Consider the following 25055-nt stretch of genomic DNA (forward strand, 5'->3'; position numbering starts at 1 on the left):
TTAAGGGTGTGCACACTCATGCAACCAGCCTATTGTACCCATTTCATTTACCATATGTTACCTGTAACTGATGTGTATGTTCTTCAGTTGGATTGCACAGATTATATGTCATAATGATGGCAATGTTATGACCTGATTTCTGAGGTCTCATGAGATTTATCACACAAACCTGGCATGCTAACAGGTGTGTATACTATATCCTTTATAAGCTTGGGAAGTTGTTTGAGTAACCGGCTTTGTTTTAACATACATGTACAGCAGGTTATGCAGTCTGCACCTCAAATTAGGACATTAATTCGTGGCACCAATCCACAGGTCAACCCAGTAATGTATCAGACAAACATAGGAGTTATAAGGAACAGACCAAACATATGAATGCAGTCTGGGCCAAATAGCAGTAATCAGCAAGATTTTGGGGGCATACTGTTTTATCTTGAACAAGTACCCATGGTGGTGGTGCTGCGGTAGCGTTGTTGCCTCACAGTAAGACGCTGTCCAGTTCGATTCTCAGCTAGAGCGTCTTCTGCGTGGAGACATGCGTGAATGGGCATACATTTGTTGAAGGTTGTATGTCAGGCCTGGCAAGCCGGTACATAAAAATCAACTGCCAATCATTAGCGGACTGGAGTTCCACTGTGGCAACCCCTAACCAGGAAAAGCCGAAAGACACAAACAAACAAAACTGTTTTATCTTGAACAGGACCTTTGGAATGAGAGGAAAGGGGTGGAAGGCATAAAGAAACATCCTATTCCAAAAAAAAGAGAAGGCATCCACCTTCCAGACCAGAGGACATGGAACTCTGATGCAAAAGAGAGGAAGTTGTCTGCTCAGAGGGGAAGCAAATAGAGCTACTTGAGAAGTACCCCTCTTGTCAACAATGCACAGAAATACATCCCTATGAAGCTTCCACTTGTGGGATTGTGTTATGGACCTGCTCAGAGAATCTGCCAGTGATTCTGATCTGATAGAATGTAAACTGCCTGAAGGGTCACCTGATACTGGATAGCTAGATACCAAACTAGAAGAGGTAATCTGCACAGGAGATAAGACCTTATCCCCCTTGCTTGTTGATATACCACATTACTGTGGCATTTTCTGTGAAAATTTTGAGGGTCCCTGGAAGGAAAGGAGAATGAAAAGCCTGAAGAGCAACAAGAAGAGACCCCCATCTCTTACGTGTATATCCTTTACATTTATTTATTTATTTATTTATTTGACAATTGTTAATCAGGTTAATCTGACTGGGCAGGGCCCTTTTGTAGCAGAGACCAAGGAGAAAGACTCCAGTATTACATTACTTAACATAAACAGCAGCTGCAAAAACAAAACAATGAATAACATTATGTGTACATAACTAGTTCAGTTTTTCATAAGAAGCACATACTGCAGAAAATAATAACGTACAAGTAAGTCAGAGATTTATCATCAGTGCAACAGGATAACGGGCAGAGATTTATCATCAGTGCGACAGGATAACGGGCAGAGATTTATCATCAGTGCGACAGGATAACGGGCAGAGATTTATCATCAGTGCGACAGGATAACGGGCAGAGATTTATCATCAGTGCGACAGGATAACGGGCAGAGATTTATCATCAGTGCGACAGGATAACGGGCAGAGATTTATCATCAGTGCGACAGGATAACGGGCAGAGATTTATCATCAGTGCGACAGGATAACGGGCAGAGATTTATCATCAGTGCGACAGGATAACGGGCAGAGATTTATCATCAGTGCGACAGGATAACGGGCAGAGATTTATCATCAGTGCGACAGGATAACGGGCAGAGATTTATCATCAGTGCGACAGGATAACAGGCAGAGATTTATCATCAGTGCGACAGGATAACGGGCAGAGATTTATCATCAGTGCGACAGGATAACGGGCAGAGATTTATCATCAGTGCGACAGGATTACGGGCATATGCATAATTGTTGTAGAAAACAGAGTGATGTATTTTAACTATATTTGTAAGAAACTTCCCACCCCTCATAGCCTATTCCCCACTTCCTACTGGCAACTTTCTCATTTATTCCAGACAACAACTCCATACTTACACCTAGCAAGTACTAAGCCAATTGTAAATAACTTCTTATCATTCCAAAATTGTACTTTTCCATTTCACAAAACTGTACATTTATGAAAGAAATGTCTTGTTTGTTTTCTGCTAAATGTAACCTATTAACTTTATTCTAACTGCTATAATTTTCGTTTTGTCTTATAACCACAAAAGATTTAATTTGTAAACTGCTGTTTATCTTTGTGTTGGAGCTTTTCTCCCCAGGACTCCATTGAAAATGAGTTCTTACTGGCACAATGGACTATCCTGGTTAAACAACTGCAAATAAATAAATAAGAAACTTGCAGTAAGAGAGAGGAATACTGATCTAGCACAAAGTAAAGATTATATTATGTGGAGAAGAGTATTAAGGAATATGACTGAAACTAGAAAAGAGTAAAAATGAAAAAAAAACAGAGGAAAAAGTAAATGGAGTAAAGAACTAGAAACAAAGACACCAGGTAGTGGGCAGTGACAGCACAAGTGTGTAATATCAGAGCGGGCAGCAGTCTATGGTAGAGGAAGACAGCTTATGTTGGGTCACACTTCTGCTGTACTCTGTTACAGAGTCTTTTTCATGAATATTGAGCATGTTTCTCACCACTTCTACCAATAAAGCAATCTTTAATGTGCAGGTTTGCCAAGTGGAAGTTATTTTAAGCTGGTTTCTTAGGAATCAGGAGATGGTTTGTTATAATGTTGGTTGAAATTCCACAAGAAATTATATGGATCAACCTCTGTTTTCGTTCTCATGCTCACTGCCAATAAAAACTCTTCCAGTTTTCACAATGTTCTTTCTATGGTCAGAATTTCACATCAGTCAAAGAATATTTATTTATTCTAAAATTCCTCTGCCTTCTAAGAGTTTCAAGTACTAAAATGCACAAAACCCTTGACATTATCACCAACAACTATGGTTCAGATGCCTTAATACACCCTTTAGCTCCACAAATGCCATAACAAAAGTTGCAGCAAAGATGAACAACAAATAAGGTGTAAAAAGAGCATTGAATCGCAACTAAACTTTACTGACTAAAACACAAGTGAATGGCCTTTTACTGTACTGTAAGTAAAACAAAGATACTACACAGGTAACAGACTTTTACCGATAAACGTCAGGTGGGTCTGTTCTTTCCTTTTTACTGAACTATCACACCTACATCAGGGTTTACCTTCATTCTTGTCCATTTGGCTAACTTGAGCCACCTTCCTGTCACACCTGCATCTTTGTTCACTTGATATATCTCACATCCATCCAGTTAAATGTCATTCTCTTTCTCACATATTCACACACTCTTGCCATCTGTCCACCTTTGCATTTAGTACATGGTTATCATGGTGTGTATACATTTTTTTATAGTATAGGCCATAGTTCTTCTTATAATCACTCTGTATTATAGATTGCTATAATTGTACAACCAAACATAATTATATGAGTTGATTAATAAGTTGCCTCTATATGGATAATATGGTTGTAGTACTTGTCTTGGAAGCTTTTTGAAATGCAGTGTTTTTAATATTTGATTTTGCCTGTACCTGATGCCCAACAATCTCCTGCTAAGACTATCCCCATTTGTTCTCAATGACTGGTGTGAGACACAATAAGAATGTGACCACCATCCAGGCAGCCATGAGGAGTTTTCTTTTTTCTGGCAGAACCTTTCTCCTAGTGGCTGAGGACATGCTCAGTCACATGAGGGGCTGCTGTTACCACTCTTGTGAGTGTGGGAATTCCTGCACATGCTCCATGGAGGCTACCATGCATTTGTGGCACATGCTCCCAAAATAAAGCATACTATATACTTCTGTTTCCAGCAGGTGCCATCAATGCAGTGCACTAGAACCCTCCCCCCCAGGATGAGTGAGACAGAATCAGTTATGAACTGCAGAACTCTTTACTTAACGATGTTCATTTTATTTCCTCAGTACAAGATGTTCATAGGTTCATACGTTCATAGGTTGGTACTAGTCTATCGGCCCTACGGCCTATACAAGCCTAGCCATAACAATTCCCTGGCTATTTCTTCCCACACTATTTACTTCCCTGGTCCCCTGTCTAGCATGGTGACTGACGTGATTCCAGGGGTGAATTTCCTTTCTCCTGTCTAATCATCAAGGTTCCTTTTGAAGAGGGCCAAAGAGGTGCTCTGCTTGACATGTATGGGCAGTCTATTCCAGAGTCTGGGGAATCTCTGGGTCAGGAATCTATCCCTCCAGCATGTTTTGTTTACTGTGATGACAAGGTGTAGATCCCTGGAGCGTGTGGCTCTGAGGGATTGGGATTTCTTTAAGTGCAGCATGTCCAACAGCTCTGGGTTTCACATGGCCTTGTATGCTAAGCAGAGATGGCCTCTGAGTAGACAATATGCAACAGAGTATAACTGGAGTTTTTTAAGGCAGTCAGCATAGGGCATCTGCTTTAGGCCTGTGATTCTTTTAATGGGGTATTTCTGTGGCCTTTCCAGTTGTTGCAGATGTCTTGAGAGGTACATACCAAACGTGAACAGGCTGTAGCGGTGACATGTTACATGTTACTGTTTGTATGGACCTCGTACTGCCATAACTTTAATGTATTTTGTCAATTTCTGTTAATTTACATAAATTCTGTCTGCCTCTGGTCTCAATCATGAATGAAGATGGTTCCAGGACAAGGTCACTTACCTGGGTAATAAATGAGCTGATTAATTAGTAAAACATCTGCAAGTTTCTGGACATTCTCCGTTTTTTTCTTCTTTTTATAACGGATCCTTGCTCAGACCTTCTCGATGTCCACTCTTCATCATTTCCTTAATTTTCTCACAAACATGAACTGTAAAGCCATTTATAAGTTCTTTAGCTACCTATATACTTACTGGTTTGGGGGGCTTCAGGAAGATCCATTTTTCGTATAGTCGTGTCTTGTTCCATAACATTAAATGAAAGCTCATCAGGATTTTCAATTAGAAGTAGTAGTTTTTCTAATGGAATTTTGTACCCTGCATAATACAAAATAAAGAGTTTAGTTATAAAATATATGTAATGCTAGCAATTAGCTGAAGTGTGCCTTCCTCCAAGCATCTATAAGGTCTCAGTGGATAATCGTAAATCAAAACATAAAAACAAACTAGGCTTTTCAGACATCATTAACTTGTTCAAGAAACTGTTTTATTTGCTATGTCGGTTAAAGACTCATTTACAAAAAGACTCCACACACATGACATATGTGTGCATTCAAAATCCACAAAATCACCAAGGCTAGTATAAAGACTGGATATAATCACTTCCTGAACAAACTGCTTGGGATAAGAAAGTTACATAAATCAAAATTTCAGCTTAGACAAAACTTTCTACCATTTTCCTTCAGAGTTCATGTTTTGCAAGTACTCTGATACATGCAATATAATATAGAATGGATGATGACAGGGGTCTGTATTAAATCAGTGAATGCAGATTTATCGACCCCATGTATGTAAGCAAAAGCTTACAATCCCGAACACTCGGAGCAGCAATTTTTCTTCCCAGGGAAAAAAAAAAAAAAAATTGCTGTTCCACAAAAAAATAAATACAAATAAAATCTTCAAAACATTATATAAAGTGGGGGGCGTCACACCCCACCCCCCCCGATGTGGGGGGGGGCTGTGCCCACCACACCCCCCTACTTAAATATACCAAGCCCAAGATGACACTACAGTGACGAAAATGGCAAAGTATCGGAGGTGGCCAAGTGATTTCTTTCCCAGAGAAGGAAATCGCTTATAAGCAGTTTCACTGTTTTGCTGCTTCGTGCTTTCAAGTTTGATCAAAATGCATTTGAAGGATCGCTTCTTCGATTATATAATAGGAACCCGATGACAGATGCATATGTCATGAGGCAGCTTAGCAAGTCCATGCTTTGACTAACGAACCAATGAATCCTTGAACAAACTGTCTTGCTGGGTCTACTGACCTTGTAGTGTAGTCTGTTAGAATGGCCCAGTGAATGGTTCATCCAGCCTTTCAAAGACTGAAAGTACAAGGGTCATTAGACAGCTGGTATATACCTGCCTTCATTTGCATGCTCTAACCCACTGTCTGCACTTGGCAACTACAGTATGTGTCAGCACATAGGTGGGGTTTACCTGTCTCCATATGCACACTCTGAACCAGAATCTGCCCATGATAATTACAGCAGATGTCAGTACACACCTGGTATATGCTGTCTTCAAAGGTTCATAAGTGTGTACTAAGCTACTGGCCCTAGAGCCTTTACAAGCCTAGCCCAAGGAAGTGCCCTGGCATCATGCCGGCCGACATTAGTTCCCAGTGCCTCTATCAAGGAGAGCCACTTTAGTGATTCCCGGGGTGAACTTTCTATTACCTATCCACTCATCAAGATTTCTCTTGAAGATGGGCAGCAAGGTGCTCTGCTTGACATGTATGAGAAGTCTATTCCAGGGCATGGCCAGTCTCTGGGTAATGAACCTGTCCTGTCCCTCCAGCATGTTCTGTTGATTGTGGTAATGAGGTTGAGGTCTCTTGTACACTCTGGACCAGTACCTGTCCATGGTAATAACAGCATGAGTCATTGCACAGCTGGTATATGCCTGCCTTCACTTGTCTGCTCTGAGTCAGTAATTGCCTGTGGTAATTAAAGTGTGACTCAGTATTCACCAAGTTTATGCCCATCTTCACTAACACACCTTTACTCAATGGGTGCCGCTGATGGTGACAGTATGAACCACTGCATAACAGGTAAATATTTGTTTTCATCCATGCACCCTGAGTGAGTAGGTAACCTAGTGGTGGTGACCAGAATCAGTGCACACCTCATTCATCCATACATACATACATTCTGTGTTAGTGGCCACCATGGTGGAGACAGTATAAATTAGTGCTTCCAGACTGAGGTGCTGTGAGTGTGGTTTGAGGGTGATGTGGGGCAGTGTCCTGACTGAGGTGCTGTGAGTGTGGTCCGAGGGTGATGTGGGGCAGTGTCCTGACTGAGGTGCTGTGAGTGTGGTCCGGGGGTGATGTGGGGCAGTGTCCTGACTGAGGTGCTGTGAGTGTGGTCCGAGGGTGATGTGGGGCAGTGTCCTGACTGAGGTGCTGTGAGTGTGGTCTGTGGGTGATGTGGGGCAGTGTCCTGACTGAGGTGCTGTGAGTGTGATCTGTGGGTGATGTGTGGCAGTGTCCTGACTGACGTGCTGTGAGTGTGGTCTGAGGGTGATGTGTGGCAGTGTCCTGACTGAGGTGTCGTGAGTGTGGTCTGAGGTTGATGTGGGGCAGTGTCCTGACTGAGGTGCTGTGAGTGTGGTCCGAGGTTGATGTGGGGCAGTGTCCTGAATGATGTATTGTGAGTGTGGTCTGCGGTTGATGTGGGGCAGTGTCCTGTGTGATTTACTAATGTAGGGTCATGATTATATATCATTACTACTGAATTAAATATAATGTGTAACAAAATGTTACCTTAAACTTGCATGGAAGCAGTTGACCAATGGATTTCTTCACGCTTTACACCTTACCTTTCCTTCACTTTTAATCTTTACAATTCTATTTAGTGTACTATCCAGAAAATTGCATTTTGCAGTTGTTCTTGCTCCAGTACTTCCTGATTCTACATCAACAAGTGTGTCACATTAATGCCACAGTGTCAGGTTTTGGCTATGTGTAAGTATGCATACTTAGTCTGTTAACACTGAAAAAAGTAAAGGAGTATAGAAACTTTTATCATCCCATTTTTGGATTTCCAGAATTAGGGCTTTGAAGTATCTGATTGACTTTTGAAAAGCCGACCATGGGAACCGCTATCTTCGTACAGTGTGGAATGGAAAATGTCCTTCTGCACTGTAGTGCAATCTCAGAGTTGGTATATTTAAGTTATGAGGGGGGTGGAGCCCCCCACAGGGGGTGCATGGGGGCTTGCCCCCCCCTGCTAGCAGTTGAAAGGTAAGTGTCTGTTGTGTGTTTTCTGTTTATTTTACATGGTCGGCTTTTCAAAAGTTGATCATATGGTCTCGGCCATATGAAAGTCGACTTTCTGAACAGTCAACCATGTAAAGTAGACCCAGGAAAGGAAGGTTTTACTTTTTTTAATAAAAATGCATAGGAGTAGTTATTACAAATTATACAATAAAGCAATAACAAGCAAGTAAAATGCAGATAAGGACCGAGGCTTGTAACATTTTCTAAATTTCATGCATGCAGTATGCATGTGACCTGAACTAATTCATTCTGAAGTTCATAGGTTATTACTAGGATAATGACACGTGAGGACCTTTTTAAAGCTAGTCATATTTCCCAAATGCATCACAGTTTTGATACCTTAGGATTATTTTAAGGGGTATATGCAGGCTGGTATGGGTGGTCAAGCATTTACAAGCTGCCTCTCTTTAATAGAGATGTAGGTACCAGACCAGGAAAAATTTCCAATTCCCCATCCAGTGATCCAACATATACATAAATTGGGTTAGGGAAGAACTCTGCTTCACATGGATAGAAAGCCTGTTCCAGAGAAAGTGTAGTGTCCAATACACATACCTGTCCCTCCAACACGTTCCACTTACATTGCAAACAAGATTTAGATCCTTAGAGCAAGTAATTCTGATCTTATTTCTTTTGTGGATGTACAACAGGTCCATCAGTGTGTGATCAGTGGATGCTTTGTATGCTAGGAAAAGATCACCTCTCAGCAGGCTGCAGGTGACCAAATACAGGGGTAGGGCTTTGAGGTGGTCTAGCTTGGACATGTTGTTTACTACCTGTATTCTTTTTATGAGAAACCTCTGTAGGCATTGCAGTTGTTGCATATAACTGGCCAGGTATATATCAAAGGGAGTGTGGGACTGGTCTGGCGAGGGCCAAGTTTAGTGGAACAATGGCATGCTTGGGCCTAGATGTCATACCCTTACTTATAAGTTGTGCAGCATAGACTGACTTACTACCATACACACCTGATGGTCGTAGGATAGGTTATTCTCTACATGCATTCCTGAACAATGCCCACTGTGTCTACTCCTAGGGGTGTATTATCAATGTTGTAGTTTCTAGGGGTAGCCATCTTCTCAAAAGATACTATTATGCATTTCCTTGCATTCAGTTTCAGACTGCAGCTCCGTTACCAGTTACTGGTCTGTGTCAGGACTTCATGGAGGGTATTTGTGTCTTTCAGGGATTCTATAATTCAGCCTAGCTTACAATCATCTGCAAACTTGGTCAGCCAGAGATCCTTGAAGTTGGCCTTAACATCAAAGTAGATGTCAAAATATGTTCCAGCACCAAGCCTTGAGGGACCCTGCTAGTGACTGGCCTTTTTGTGGATGTAGACTCCATATCCTAACTTCTTGGGTGTTGTCTTTGAGTGTGATCTCTGTATGTCCAGCCATGGTGCCTACAAGACCACTCTCAATAATGAACCCGGTTTACTAGCTCAGTAACTTCCATAACATTATCCAGAATTTCACGTTATTGTCTTATAGGCAAATATACCCAAAGTTAGTACAAATGGGTGATTGAAACTTATTGCAGAAAGATCCTGCTATAAGCGCTATACACAGAAAGTAATTCTGTTATTTGCAACGTATGCATTTATTACACTATTATTGCTTGTGATAACAGGATTGGGGAGTGCATTGCCCTTTTTGCTTCTTTGCTTGTGATCACTAAATAATGACACGGGACACTAATTAGAGATGTATAAAAAGAATGTAGTACTTAGTAGTAGAACTGGACTGTGTTACTAACTAACGGGGGGGGGGGGGGGTAGAAGAATTATATTTATACACCCTGCTGGAGTGAGATGGCTAAGACTCATGGCTGTGAGGTTATAAGAGAAGTGTTCTGCTGTATTCTCAATCTGCATGTCGACATGCTATGTACAAGTGCCATGAGGTAAAGGTCTGATGTAGATTACATCACAGGATTACATCACAGAGTCTGATGCTGCGCTTTATTTTGCAACGTATTGGTTTAGTTAGTAGAAATATATGAAACGATGTGACAGAAGAGTAAGGTATGGAACTGTAGTTTAACAGAGCTCTCAGAGAAACTCTGAGCTCAGAACAAGTTCATTAACTACATGAACTGGACGAGGCATACATTTTTTTTGAAAATCAAAGGATGAGTTTTGTTTTAAAGACAACACGGAAAGTCTTACTTTTAACATTTTATGTCAAAACAATTCCACAAGGTAAGAATGCACTCAAAGTGCTTGGCTGAGCTCAGTGTTTTGTTAGGAATTTGCTGGGTGAATAGTGGGTGGAAGGACACACCTTAACTTTGGCTAGAAAGTATGCATAGATAGGACATTTCAACAAATTTTAAAATTTTCAAGAATGCATCAATTTAAAATGGGAATGCTGAAGGGCAAGTATACATGATGGCAATAATATACACATCTTGAAAATGCATGATAACTCACACTCTCTTATTCTATCAGCTTCTTGAGTTAACAGTACTGATTTCTGGATTTGTCCCTGATTCGAGAGGTAGAAGGTTGAGGCGTACATAACTGTGTGCACACATACCTCTCAAATGTTCAGTTTTACACAGAATGTCCAGATGTTTGCTTTATTGGTCCTCATACAATCTGCGGTTTATGGCAGATCATTTAAGACTGAAATCACTATACAGACATGGTTAGTTTCAAACTTAATGTGCTTCAGAAAATGAATGCTGACCCACAACCTCTTATTGAGCAACTACCTATAAATGATATTTAAAATGTCTTACTATTTTTGGTCCTTTACCCCCCCCCCCCCCCCCACTGTTTTTCACTTGGTCCAGATTTCTTGGAGCAACCAGGATCGCTGCAGTAAAAGCAACACTACAGACACTTGTAGTAGATGACCTCTTTCATTCCTTTAATTCACAAACCGGAACTTCATCAAAACTGTAATTTCTTGGTGCAGTAAACTTGCATATGCAGTTGAAATCATACTAGGTGACTTTAATATCAAGGGGTCTTCCTGTAACTCACTGCACCCCACTAACTACATTAACCTACACAATTTCATTCCACTAATCAAAACCACAACAATATGGGTAGATAAAAAGAGTCCGTCCTAGACTGAATCCTGATTAACAGACCATCTCAATCCTACCGCTCAGGCTCCCTCCCAGACCCCATCAGCGACCTCCTTCCCATCTTTATAATTAGACACCAAGTGAATCCATTAAAATCCTTCTCCCTCCAACAAATCCGGTATACAAAGAATTTCAAAACCCATGACTTCATATCTCCACTGAATCAATGCAACTGGAGACCACTCTCATCTCTCCCCCTGGTAAGTGCTGTAGACTACTTCAATAACACTTTCCTAAACATTATAAATCATCTTATCCCTATCAGAACTAAATCCAACTATGTCCCTAGCTGACCAGCAATACCCATCTACTACTAAAACAAAGTAGATAAAGCATGGGACTCGTGGCATCAAAATAAAACTCAAATAGACAGGCATATCAGGAACTAAGGAACAAAGCCAAAAAACAAATTAGGACAGACAAAAGGAACCACTATATAGGAATTCAAACCAAACACAAAAATAACCCACAAAAATTTTGGGCTGTGATTAATAAAATCCTACAACCAGGAAAGACCAGTACTCAACCCCTAACATTGACACCACCACAAATAAAATTGCCACCTAATTCAACAAACTTCACCAAATCCATCCTAGCCCTCACCAATGATAGTTCTCCACTTCACATCCAAACCTATCTTCTATACCAGCAGACCAACACCTCTTCTCCTTACAGCCTGTCCCAGCTAGTACAATATACAAATCCCTAAATAGGCTTAAACCCACTACCCTGGCTGCATACAAATTGTCTGCAGAATATTTAAAGATTGCCACTGAAGCCATCTCTTATCCAGTCTCCATGCTCATTAATCACTCTTTCAGAACAACTCATTTCATCTCTGTGGGAAATTTCACATATAATACCACTCCACAAAAGGAGGTGACTCTGTGGAACTATCTAATTATCGTCCCATTGCCATTCTATCCCCCTTATTTAAAATCCTTGAAAAATGTATACATTCCCAAATAATGCACACCTCACTAATAAACTGCTAACCAACACCCAGCATGGATTCCGTTCTAATCATAGTACTACCACAGCCCTTATTAGCTTTGCCAACACAGCCCAAATAATGCACTCCTCACTAATAAACTGCTAACCAACACCCAGCATGAATTCCGTTCTAATCATAGTACTACCACAGCCCTTATTAGCTTTACCAACACAGTAACCCAACATTGAAACAATGGTAACCTAGTATCCACTGTATTTCTAGATCTTTCCAAGGCCTTCGATACTGTCTTCCATCCCAAACTCCTTTCTGCTCTCTCTGAACTTAATCTCCACCAGTCCACACTAGCATGGTTTCAAGACTATTTAACCAACCGCCAACAAGCAGTAAAATGACAAACCCCCTTACCTTCCCTCCTACCTATCACCTTAGGTGTCCCACAAGGATCCATTACTGGACCTCTTTTCAACATATTCACCAACCAACTTCACAAAGCTACCTAGCATGCTACTGCAGTCCAGAACGCCGATGACTCCACTCTAATCTCCACCCCATCACTCTCTCAACTCCAGGAATTGACACAAGAATACTTTACCGTTGTTGAAACCTGGTTAGCCAACTCAGCTAATAGTTAATCCCAATAAAACACAGCTAATGATATTCTATCCCACTAGAGCCTTAGACCCCATACCACCATTGACAATATTCTCAGCTAATAACATCCCTATCACACCTGTCTAACACCCCAAACTTCTAAGGGTTATCATAGATCACAATGTGAAATTTGATATGCACATTGCACAGACAATAAAGTCCATAAAAAATGGAACCCTATTTAGATGCAAAATGTACCTCACCAATGACAGTAAAGCCATCGCAAGAACCCACCTACTATCCACACTCCTCTATGCCTCCCCCATACTTATCAACCTAAACAAAGCAGGCTTTAACAAACTAAACACCTGCTACAATAAAATAGCTAGGTTTGCTACTGACTCACCCTTCAGGACACATCACTGCATAGCAGTCAAGCAACTATCTTGGCTAGAATTACCCAAACTTCTCACATATAACTAGCTTACAATAGCCCATCAAATTCTATAGTACCCTTACTGAGTTCCTGCTCTTTCAGGTCTACTTAATATCTACTCTAACAGATGCCTATTAAGACCCATCAATAAACCACTGGCTGACATTGGCAAAAACAATAGCTCTGGGGACTCCTTGTTTTCTATTTCTGTTGGAAAAGCATGGAATACCATCCCCATTGATATTAGGACCACTGAAAGCAAAAATAATTTCAAAAAACTCCTCCGGTCCCATTTACATAATTTTTGGTTATGTAATTGTTCTGACTCTGGGTAGCATCACTTAATTAGATTATATCATACTTAAACCTTCTATGAAATCTTTTGCAACAACTCCTTTCTATACTCTTAATGTATGTTTACTGTACTAGCCACTCATGAATGTAACCAAATGACTGAACAAAATATCTTTTCAACCATATTGTTTATTGTAACACACTGTGCCCCGTATAGTATATTTAAATTTTGCTCCTTTCTTGGCCTTGAAACTGTACCTTAACTTTTTGACTCTGTACTGTACTTTAACATGTGTATTGTGTTTACTCTATTTGCTGTACTAATCTTTGTGGAGCTTTTCTTGTTGGGTCTCAGCTGAAAATTGGATCCATGCCCAGTTGGACTTTCCTTGTGAACAAATGTAAAATAAAAAAGTATTTAATACTTTGAATTCCAGTATGCAGGGTATGTACTTACTGTTACTGATAAGGCTGAACATTTTTGTCATAAACTTGTTATGTGGAGGGATGAAATAGAAACAAATTCCTTTTGTACATTTCCTTGAGTAGTTCCTGCTGATGTTGGTGCAGTTTCATTGCATGACATTGTTACTGAGCATTTGTCATGTTTAGAGGACAAGTTCATATATTCCGCTGTGGTACAGCAGTGGCGTTGTTACCTCACAGCAAGAGGTTCTCCCGTTTGATTCTTGGCTTGGCTTGGGAGTGCCTTCTGTGTGGAATTTGCAGGTCCTCTCCGCGGTTGGGTAGCATTCGAAAGACATGCGTGCGTAAATGGGTGTGCCTTCGTTGAAGGTTGGGCATTGAGCTGGTACCTCAGTGTTTCTTAAAAATCTACTGCCAATCATTAGCAGACTGGAGTTCCGCTGTGGCGACCCCTTGCCAGGAAAAAGTCAAAAGACCAACAAACAAGAGGACAAGTTCTCCTGTCCGAATACCTCTGACACAGACTGGATCAGAAACCTATTTCACTACCAGCTGGATTTGTTTGTTTTACAGATTAAACAAAAAGAGCAGCTAATTGACAACATCACCAACAAAATACTACAACTTACCTTTGCAGGGATGACATTAAAAGAAGCTTGGATCATGATAGCGAAGAAACATGTATTGATAGGCACTAAAACAATTGCCACACTTTTCCACTTTTGCATAACTTACCTGTGCAAAAAGGTGTTCTTGGCACTGACAGTAAGATAAGACACAGACCATGCTTATTGACCATTGAACATAACATACAAGTGTGTGTGTGTGTGTGTGTGTGTGTGTGTGTGTCACACACCGTTCGGGCTTGCATTGCATTGCTGATCTTTGCCATTTGTTTGCAAACTCAACCATCATATTAGACATGGTTTTGCCTATTGTATTGCAGTCTACTTTTTCATATTTGAGTATTTGTTTTTTTCAGTTTAAACAGCTATTTGTTTACAATGATCAGTAGTACTACAGCTGTTTTGTTCTTAATGCATAGTTAGACACAAAATATTGCAATTAAGTGTGAAAGTAAATGTTAATAAAAGCATTATGGCAGCTACCTTGGTCAGAAAAAGGCTGGAAAACACTGACACAAATCACCGGACTGCTGGTCTGTTCTTATCTTTTAAGCCAACTAGGGCAAATAAAGGAGATGGCTCCCCTTGCTGAAAGCTGTCACAGAGCAATCAGTGGCTACCCAGTCATTTTGAAATACAGTACAGGTACTGACTTACGAGGTAGTGAGAATATAAGACATTGTAAATGAATTGCAATACTGTATTCACAGCTATAACTGTTGTAACCAGAGACAATACATTTCACTTTTTAATTGTTGAATGCCAAAATATTGATATTCAAACCCTCAAAGTTGAAAATGCCATGGAATACTAGTGAACAGGAATCAAATGTGAGAGATCATGGTACAGTGTCGATTAGGGAAATGGCCCTTTCCCAAATGTAGTATATATAATTAGCAGGAGGTATGGGGGACAACCCCCCCCCCCACATGGAGGGTACAGGGGGCTTGCCCCCGGCAAAAAAGATGTTTTGTTTTTTGTTTGTTTTCAAGGTTTTGGATCTCAATGTTTAGGTATTCGATATTAAAATATTCAGCAGAATGACATTAATCTGATTTAACTGTAGCAACCTGCTTTTTACATTTGTAGGAAACAGCTTGCTATAGTTTCTAAGCAGAAGAGTGCTTGTTTTTTTTGTCCTGATTTTCACTTTTTAACTTTGTTAATCATGTAGCATCTGCGGTGGTACAGCGGTAGCATTGTTGCCTCACAGCAAGAGGTTCTCCTGTTCGATTCATGGCTGGAGTGCCTTGTGTGTGAAGTCTGCATGTGCTTCCCACGGTCGAGTGGCATCTGAAAGACATGTGAATGGGCATGCCTTTGCCAAAGGTTGGCAACTCGGCACCATAAAAAAAATCTACCGCCAATCATTAGCTGACCGGAGTTCCGCTGTGGCGACCCCCAACCGGGAAAAGCCGAAAAGACCAACAACAACTTTGTTAATCGTGTGTAAGCTTGGGAAACTGCACAAGGCTGCAGATGACAGAGCTATGGTTCTGCTGCTCTAGTACAGCCTAAATCAGTGGACACCCATGATGGTGACAGTACAAGTCAGTTCACACTAGGTATAGGTCTGTCTTCATGCTTACACTCCGAGAGAGTGACTGCCCATCATTATGAATGTACCAGATCATACCTGGTATACACTTGGCTTTACCTGTAAACTCTTGAGTAAGATAATCCATCTATATCTATTAATCTATTTAAATTTCACCCAACTAACTAATAGCATTACCAGACCCAATAAAAACAACCCCCCAGGTTCCACTCTGGACTGGATCCTAATCACCCACCCAAATAAAATCTTACACTCAGATACCTTACCAGACACCATGAGTGACCACTAACCTGCCTTTATCCATCGAGCAACCCACTCCTCCCCTCACCAATATATCCATACTCGTAACCTCACAAACTTTAACCCTATAAGTTTCTCCAGCACACATGTTTCTCCAACACCGTCAAATTAACAAACTGTGACAATCTAAATACTCTTCCCCTAGATAACGCTGTAGACTTCAATACAACTTTCTTAGATATCCTAAACTCCCAAGCCCCACCTAGAACTAAACAAATAAAATCTAACCTTATTCCCTGGCTATCTAAAGATACTAAAAAACTTATGCAACAAAGAGACAAGACCTGGAAACTATATCACCAAAATAAACACCCTGAAATGCTTCTTAAATATAAGCAACTCTGTAACCTAACCAAAAAAAATATCATAAGAGATAAAACGTCATACTACACTAAACTTCAGCCTAATCACTCCAAAAACCCTAAACAATTCTGGACCTCTATCAACTCTCTACTGAATCCTGGAACCAAAAGCAACCCTTGTCCTGACACCAGTAAAACTGATACAGAAATAGCCACCCTATTCAATTCCTTTATCAACTCCATAGCTGAACTCACCCAAGACCTTCCCCAATCACAACTCCTCCTCTCTCCTCAAACCCACTTCCCCCACCTCTTCCTAACCTCCCAGTCCTAACACCCCCCCCCCACATTTCATCTAAAGCCCATCGCCACATCCTACATAAAAAAACTTCTGAAAAAACAGCAAAGCAAAGACAGCAAATACAATGAAGAACAAAGACCAGGAACCCAATGAATAAAATGTATTACTCTGATGTCTCAGCATACACTGCCTTCTTGGAGTACACAGTTACTTCACATCACACACTTGGTTTATATACACTGCTAAATAAGCATAAAGTCATCAGGTAATACCATCAAACACTTAAAAAATATTTACAGTAATACATGCCAATTAAAATCAACATTCATACCCTTTGGAAACAAACTATCAAACTTTAATATATACACTGCTTCTTTATAAAGTTTATTCTTGCTGACACCCCCCCCCTCAAAAAAAAAAACCTCTACTTTTTCTAAAATTGTGGCTTGTAAATCATGAACAGAACTACCATGTGCTTGCAAAAAATGTTGTGCCACTGAACTCTGTTCCTTTTTATTTAATATATCACAAACATGTTTTAATAACCTTATTTTAAAAGCCCTTTTGGATTCACCCACATAAAACGTATTGCAGGGACATCTGAGGGCATAAATAATGCCCTCAGTGTCACACCTATAATTCCCACAAACTTCAAAACTTTGACCATTTAAGAGTCCAAAATAAGGCACAATAAACTTGCACGCCTTACATTTGCCACATCCTACTGTCCCTTTTATTCCTAGTGACTCATGTAAGTCTTCCTTGGTACTGCAGAATCTTGATTTCACCATAAAGCTCTTAATATTCCTACCCACTCTATATGAAGCAACAGGTTTATTGGGCATCCATGAACTTCCAATCTTTAAAATTTGATAAGTTGCCACTGTGTTTGTACTCTCATAAAGCCTATTGCTAAATCCACTATACGTGATTACAAAATGCATTTCACAACCAGATTCAGTATTGTTATTTAATTTGGAAACTCCCTTCCATTTCCTACTGTTGTTTCCTATATATTCTTTATTAAATCTAGATCATGCCTTGGCAATTATATCTTCACCATAACCATGCTTTCTAAACATCTCAAAAGTATAACCTTCTTCTTCTTTTGGCTGCTCCCGTTAGGGGTCGCCTCAGCAGATCAACTGTTTCCATTTCTTCCTGTCCTCTGCATCTTGCTCTGTCAAACCAACCACCTGCATGCCCTCTCTCACCACATCCATAAACCTTATCTTAGGCCTTCCTCTTTTCCTGTCACCTGGCAGCTACATCCTTAGCATCTTTTTCCCAATATACTCTCCATCCCTCCTCAGCACATGTCCAAACCAACGTAATCTTGCCTCTCTGGCTTTGTCTCCAAACCTTCCAACCTAGGCTGACCCTCTAATATACTTATTCCTAACCCTGTCCATCCTTGTCACACCCAGTGCAAATCTTAACATCTTCAACTCTGCCATGTCAAGCTCTGACTCCTGCCTTTTTGTCAATGCCACTGTATCCAACCCATATAACATAGCTGGTCTCACTACCCTCTTGTAGACCTTCCCTTTCACTCTTACTGGTACTCGTCTGTCACAAATCACTCCTGACACTCTTCTCCACCCACTCCATCCTGCCTGTACTCTCTTCTTCACCTCTCTTCCACACTCACCATTACTCTGAACTATTGATCCCAAGTACTTAAACTCATCCACCTTCCCACCTCTACTCCCTGCATCCTCACCATTCCTCTATCCTCCCTCTCATTCACACACCTATATTCCATCTTAGTCCTGCTGACCTTCATTCCTCTTCTCTCTAGAGCATATGTCCACCTCTCCAGGGTCTCCTTCACCTGCTCTCTACTCTCACTACAGATTACAATGTCATCTGCAAACATCATAGTCCACGGGGACTCCTGTCTGATCTCGTCTGTCAACCTGTCCATCACTATTGCAAATAAGAAAGGGCTCACACCTGATCCTTGATGTAATCCCACCTCCACCTTAAATGCATCCGTCACTCCCACTGCAGACCTCACCGCTGTCACACTACCCTTGTACATATCTTGTACCACTCTTACATACTTCTCTGACACTCCCGACTTCCTCATACAATACCACAACTCCTTTCTAGGTACCCTGTCATATGCCTTCTCTAAATCCACAAAGACACAATGCAACTCCTTCTGACCTTCTCTGTACTTCTCCATCAACACTCTCAGAGCAAACATTGCATCTGTAGTGCTCTTTCCTGGCATGAAACCATACTGGTGATCACTAATCATCACCTCCCTTCTTAACCTAGCTTCCACTACTCTTTCCCATAACTTCATGCTGTGACTGATCAGTTTAATCCCTCTGTAGTTACTACAGCTCTGCACATTACCCTTATTCTTAAAAATCGGTACCAAAACACTTCTTCTCCATTCCTCAGGCATCCTCTCACTTTCCAAGATTTCATTAAACAATCTAGTTAAAAACTCCACTGCCATTTCACCTAAACACCTCCATGCTTCCACTGGTATGTCATTTGGACCAACAGCCTTTCCATTCTTCATCCTCTTCATAGCTGTCCTTACTTCCTCCTTGCTAATCCACTGCACTTCATGATTCACTATCTGCACATCATCCAACCTTCTCTCCCTCTCAATCTCTTCATTCATCAGCCCCTCAAAGTACTCTTTCCATCTGTTCAACACACTCTCCTCACTTGTGAGTATGTTTCTCTCATTATCCTTTATCACCCTTACCTGCTATCTCCCTTAAAAAAATCATGTTCATTGCTGCATAGTCTGTAAAGATGTATGCATTCACCATAATGTCGTATGCCCAGTATGACAACTTGTTGCTTTCAAATATATATCCCCCTGAAATTTCTTATGTACTTTTGTAGTTAGTGCTCCATCTTCCTTAAGTAACAAACCTGCATCCAAAAAGGACACCTTCTTCCCTATTTGGATGCTATCAAATGTAAAATTAAATCTGTTTACTTGTAATTCATCCAAAAAATTCTGCACTACCTGTTCCCCTTCTTCACATAAAAAATTAAATCAATAAATCTAAAATAAACACAACATATTGGCAAAAAATATTTTCCTATAAACATATTCAACTTCAAACAAGCCCATTAGCATACAAGTGGGCAAAAGCTGCCACCATAGCTGTTCCACATTTCTAATGACAAACTTGAATATCAAACTCAAAATAATTATTCTTCAAACAAATGTACTAAATCTACAATATATTCTGTAGTGAGTGACTCACCCATGAAAAAATCAGATTGCCTCAAGGCCACGGCAATGTTTAATGTTGATATATAAACTTTTCACATCTAGAGTCACCCAATACATCTTATTAGTCCATTGTACTGTCCTTAACTTGCTTAAAAAATCAAAATTATCTTTATCATAAGCAGGTAATAAAACTACTTGGGTAGCAACAGGAAATACAGGAATTGTCCCAGATTGTAAGTAAAATAACTTCTACCTGAAGGGCGCCCCGGAGGGGCCTGTATATTTTTATGAATTTTAGGTAAACAATAGAATGTGGTAATACTATAACTGTTCATAGTTAGCTTCTTCTGAACATCATCAGCAATTAAGTAACCTAACCTGATGCCTTTATTAAGTAAAGATTTGAATTCCACTAAGGCTCCCAAATACTGACTTGTATCTACCTTTGAAAAAACTGAATTGTCATCCAAATGTTCATGGCAGATCTTCAAATACTGGGATATATACAATCACAGCTAGTTTGTTTCCCTTGTCAGCAGATATAAAAAACAGCTGTTCATTTTTAGTCATATTTAATAATGCTGACCACTCTTCTAGTTAAATTGTAAACAATATTCTATTTTTGATTTAAAAACATATTTAATTCAGTTTCAGCAAAAAAATCTACTGTTTTATGAAAATAACTAATGTCAGCATCAAAAAAACCTGGAACATAATGTGTTTTGACACAGCTAGTATCAAATAAGCTGTATGCATTGCATTCATCAGAAGCACCAGAAAAAGAATTATCTTCCATACTAGAATCACTGGCATGAATACATTCATTTTGTTTAGTACTATTTGCAGTATTAGACATGCATTTCAACTGTAATTTCCTAACCAGTCCAAAAATGTCTTTTTTTCACTTCATATAGCTTGGGAACAACAGTGGGAACAAACTTCCGACCACAGTTCAACACAAAGTTCACTGCTTGAAGATGCATATCCAGACAAATTGACAACATAGCCAACATTCTCACCACTTGGTTCGTTTGCAGTAATTATTTTTTTTTTGGGGGGGGGGGGTTAGAATGCACTTGGTTTGGGAACTGGTTCTCTCTCTGCTACTTTCTGTTTGGTGGTTCTTCAATTCCGTCATTCGGCCCATTCTGAAAAGTCTGACAAAATTCTACAGGTTTTTATGCCCTTGACAGTTCGGGGTATTCATCTCCTTCATGTTGAATATCTTCCCCTGTTGAAGTATTGTAAGTAATAAGTAGTACCAACAGAAGAATAGGAACACCTTTCCCCACCTTGTTCACTTCCTTGAAACCTCACATGATCTCTGTTGACTTTCCAATTGGTTCTTCCCCCAAAGGCAGTACCATTGTCATAGTCCCAGGTGTCTCTGACTAACTTTTTCTTTGCAACACTTCTTCCTCAAAGGATTTTAATTTCAAGTCAATGTCTATAAGCAGCTTGTTTGCAGATTCAGAGCCAGAAATTCAGACTAATTTTCTGCACATACTGCTAATTTCCGTCCATAGCTCTGTTTGTTTTTCACCCTCTCTCTCTCTACAAGGATAGAGATCCACTCTAATGTGCATTTATGTGCTGCTGCAGCCCAGCGCTTATAAAACAACTTGTCATCTTCATTCTTTAGATCAAATGGTGTAGCAGGGTCTTTATAAGCTCTAAGACCTCTAGGAGTTATATCAAGTTCTAAGTACTTAGACTCTGAATATTAAAAAAACAGCAGTTTCCTTTCTCATTAGTTGCTCAAGTTTATCACATATTTTTAAATTCTAGATTCACAGCATTGTCATACCTTCTGCCAACAGCTGAAAATGGATTAAATAGCCTGTGGTTCCTCTCAGCTTCCCATCTGTCCCACACAGTGGACTGGTTTTCTGTTATTCTGCTATTACTATTACCAGCAAGTCCAGACTATAGTTGTTCATGATTAGGTTCAAGAGGGTGTGTAACATTTTTGTCCAGCAAACATTGAGAAGTATCCATAGTAGAATTTCTAAAACTCCTAGGCACATCCACATTGGGATCACTGGCCATAATCTCACAACAGCAAAAACAACAATAAAGCAACAACTACAACGAAGAACAAAGACAGGAACCCAATGAATAACATGTGTTCCTCTCTGACGTCTCAGCACACACTGCCTTCTTAGAGTGCACAGTTACTTCACATCACACACTTGGTTTATATACACTACTAAATAAGCAATTAAACAATAAAGTCATCAGGTAATACCATCAAACACTTAAAACATAAATAAAGTAATACATGCCAATTAAAATCAACATTCATACCCTTTGGAAACAAAGTATCAAACTTTAATATATATACACTGCTTCTTTATAAAGAAGTTTATTCTTGCTGACACCCCCCCCCCCCAAGAAAACACACTCTACTTTTTCTAAAATTGTGGCTTGTAAACCATGAGCAGAATGACCATATGCTTGCAAAAAATGTTATGCCACTGAACTCTGTTCCTTTTTATTTAATATGTCACAAACATGTTATAATAACCGTATTTTTAAAGCCCTTTTGGACTCACCCACACAGAATTTATTGCAGGGACATCTGAGGGCATAAATAATGCCCTCAGTGCCACACCTATAATTCCCACAAACTTCAAATCTTCGACTATTTAAGAGTCCAAAATAAAGCACAATAAATTTGCATGCAAAAAAAAAAAACTTCTCTCTAGACTTAAGCCATGCTCCTCTGCCCCTGACAATATCCCCTCTCTCTATCTAAAACTTGCAGCAGATGGCATTGCCATCCTCATCAGCATTCTCATCAATAGATCCATACAGGAGTCTTATGTTCCCAAATTGTGGTGTGCAGCTTTTATCCTACTCCTCAATAAAGGAGGTAAAAATAATACAATCTCAAACCATCCAATAGCCATTCTCTCCCCCTAATCTCAAAAATACTTGAGAAATGCATCCACCTCCAGCTCATGCCTTACCTTACCGATAATCACCTCCTCAGCTCTACACAACATGGTTTTCGTCCTGGACATAGTACAGTAACTGCTCTTCTCTCTTTCATAGACTTAGTAAATCATGCCCGTGAGTCTGGAGAAAATGTATCCACAGTCCTTCTAGATCTTTCCAAAGCATTCGACACTGTTTCCCAAACCCACCTTCTAAATCATCTTTCTAATCTTAATCTCTCTCAGAACACCCTAATATGGTTCAACAGCTACCTCTCTAATAGATCCCAAGCTGTGAAATGGAAAACTGGCACCTCAAACTTCCTACCCACTCCAACTGGAGTTCCCCAGGGATCCATACTCGGCCCAATGCTCTCCAATGTATTTATTAACGATTTCCATGCTGCCATTCTTAACACTAAAATAGTGCAATACGCAGATGACTCAACGTTAGTATGCTCTGCTCCTAATCTCCCCGACCTCCAAGCAAAACCTCAGTTGGCCTTTTCAACTACTGAAAACTGGATGCTTCAAAACCATCTCTCTCTAAATGCTAATAAATCCAAAATTGTACTTTTCTCTCCCTCAAAAATCCTCCACCTTGACAAAAAGTCTTTCAGTATCATCAGCCATACCAACTCCTCTATAGAAATTGTCTCCTGCTAAACTTCTTGGGGTAACTATAGATGAACACCTGAAATTCGATACACGTATTCAGCTAAACATTAAAAACACATCAGAAATGTGGCCTGCTATATAGACACTCCCATTTTCTCTCATCGTCTACCAGACAAGCTCTTGCCACTACCTACTTACCACCTTCTCTACTCTACGGTGCACCCCTACTTACTAACTTATCCTCTTCCATCTCTTCCAAACTAGAAACATTCGATTTCTTGATTCTTGTTTTTTGGCTTATTTTGGACTTTTTTCCGTCACAACATTGGTTTTTAAAGGACATTGATTTTATTAAATACTTGTTTGTGGACGCTGGCATTTTTCCTGAGCCGCTTTTCTTGTTTTTTAAAACTAGAAACATGTTACAACAAAATCTCTAAATTCGCAACTAAAGCTAAATACTCTTCCCACCACTATACATCTCTCCACCTGCTAAAGTGGCTAGAACTTCCCAATCACCTTGACTACCTCCAACTCACTACTGCCCACAAATTAATTTTCAAACCAACTTCATGCCCTGCTTTAGCAAATATCTTACCCTTTTACACCCCTCACAGAGCCCTAAGATCTGCCACCCAGAATCTCCTCTCTGTTTACAAACCAAAACGTCCTACTGGTCAGCTTTTCCTATCTTCTTTCTTAGCCAAAAAATGGAACACCCTCCCTTCTCCTCTTAGACTCTCTGAAAACTATGAATACTTTAAAACCCAGCTTCATTCCTACCTCTCCCATAATTGGAAATGTAACTGTATTCTCCCTACTTAACCTGCTAAGACTCCTCTATGTATACTTCCTCATGGAACTTCTCTACATATTCCTCCATTCCGGGCTGTTCTCCTAAACAGCTGCCGCACTCTAAATCTAATGACCTCCTAAAGAACGGCCTCCCTCTGAACCTAATGTAATATTACATTAATAATATTACATCAATATTAAATGTATATAATGTAAATACTGTATATAGTCCCCGATCTCCTCCCCACTAATTAAAAACGATATTCTTTACTAACTACCTATATTAGCTGATGCTGTTTAACCATAGCAATCAAACCTGCCACATTTGAACTCCACTTTTACTACTGTTTAACTATCTCTCTATGAATACTCTAGAAACTATAACATATGCTCAGCTAACAGTGTACTTCCCACCTTTATTTCTCCCATTTTTTCTAAACTTATATTTACTACAAACCTTCAAATATTAGTCTACAACTATTAACAGTTTTTTTACAATTGTGAACTCTTATAACTAAGTAAACAGTATTCCTTTTCCTCTACCAACTTAAACGTTGTACAAATGGTTCTCTAATCAACTATGTAAATATGTTAAGAAT

The 25055-nt window shown here is 39.9% G+C and overlaps 1 protein-coding gene across 1 annotated transcript in view; it reads right to left on the reverse strand.

The window, feature by feature from the left end:
• The window catches only part of LOC122808999 (zinc finger protein 2 homolog), a 242552-nt gene that overhangs the window by 105099 nt on the left and 112398 nt on the right, over window positions 1-25055 (reverse strand). The window contains exon 3 of the mRNA XM_044080183.1: window positions 4915-5037. Coding sequence (XP_043936118.1) covers window positions 4915-5037 — 123 coding nt within the window. The remainder of the gene's footprint in view (window positions 1-4914; window positions 5038-25055) is intronic.

Source organism: Protopterus annectens, chromosome 1.part1 (genome assembly GCF_019279795.1).
Source record: "Protopterus annectens isolate FY-2018-M chromosome 1.part1, PAN1.0, whole genome shotgun sequence".
Classification (NCBI taxonomy): domain Eukaryota; kingdom Metazoa; phylum Chordata; order Ceratodontiformes; family Protopteridae; genus Protopterus; species Protopterus annectens.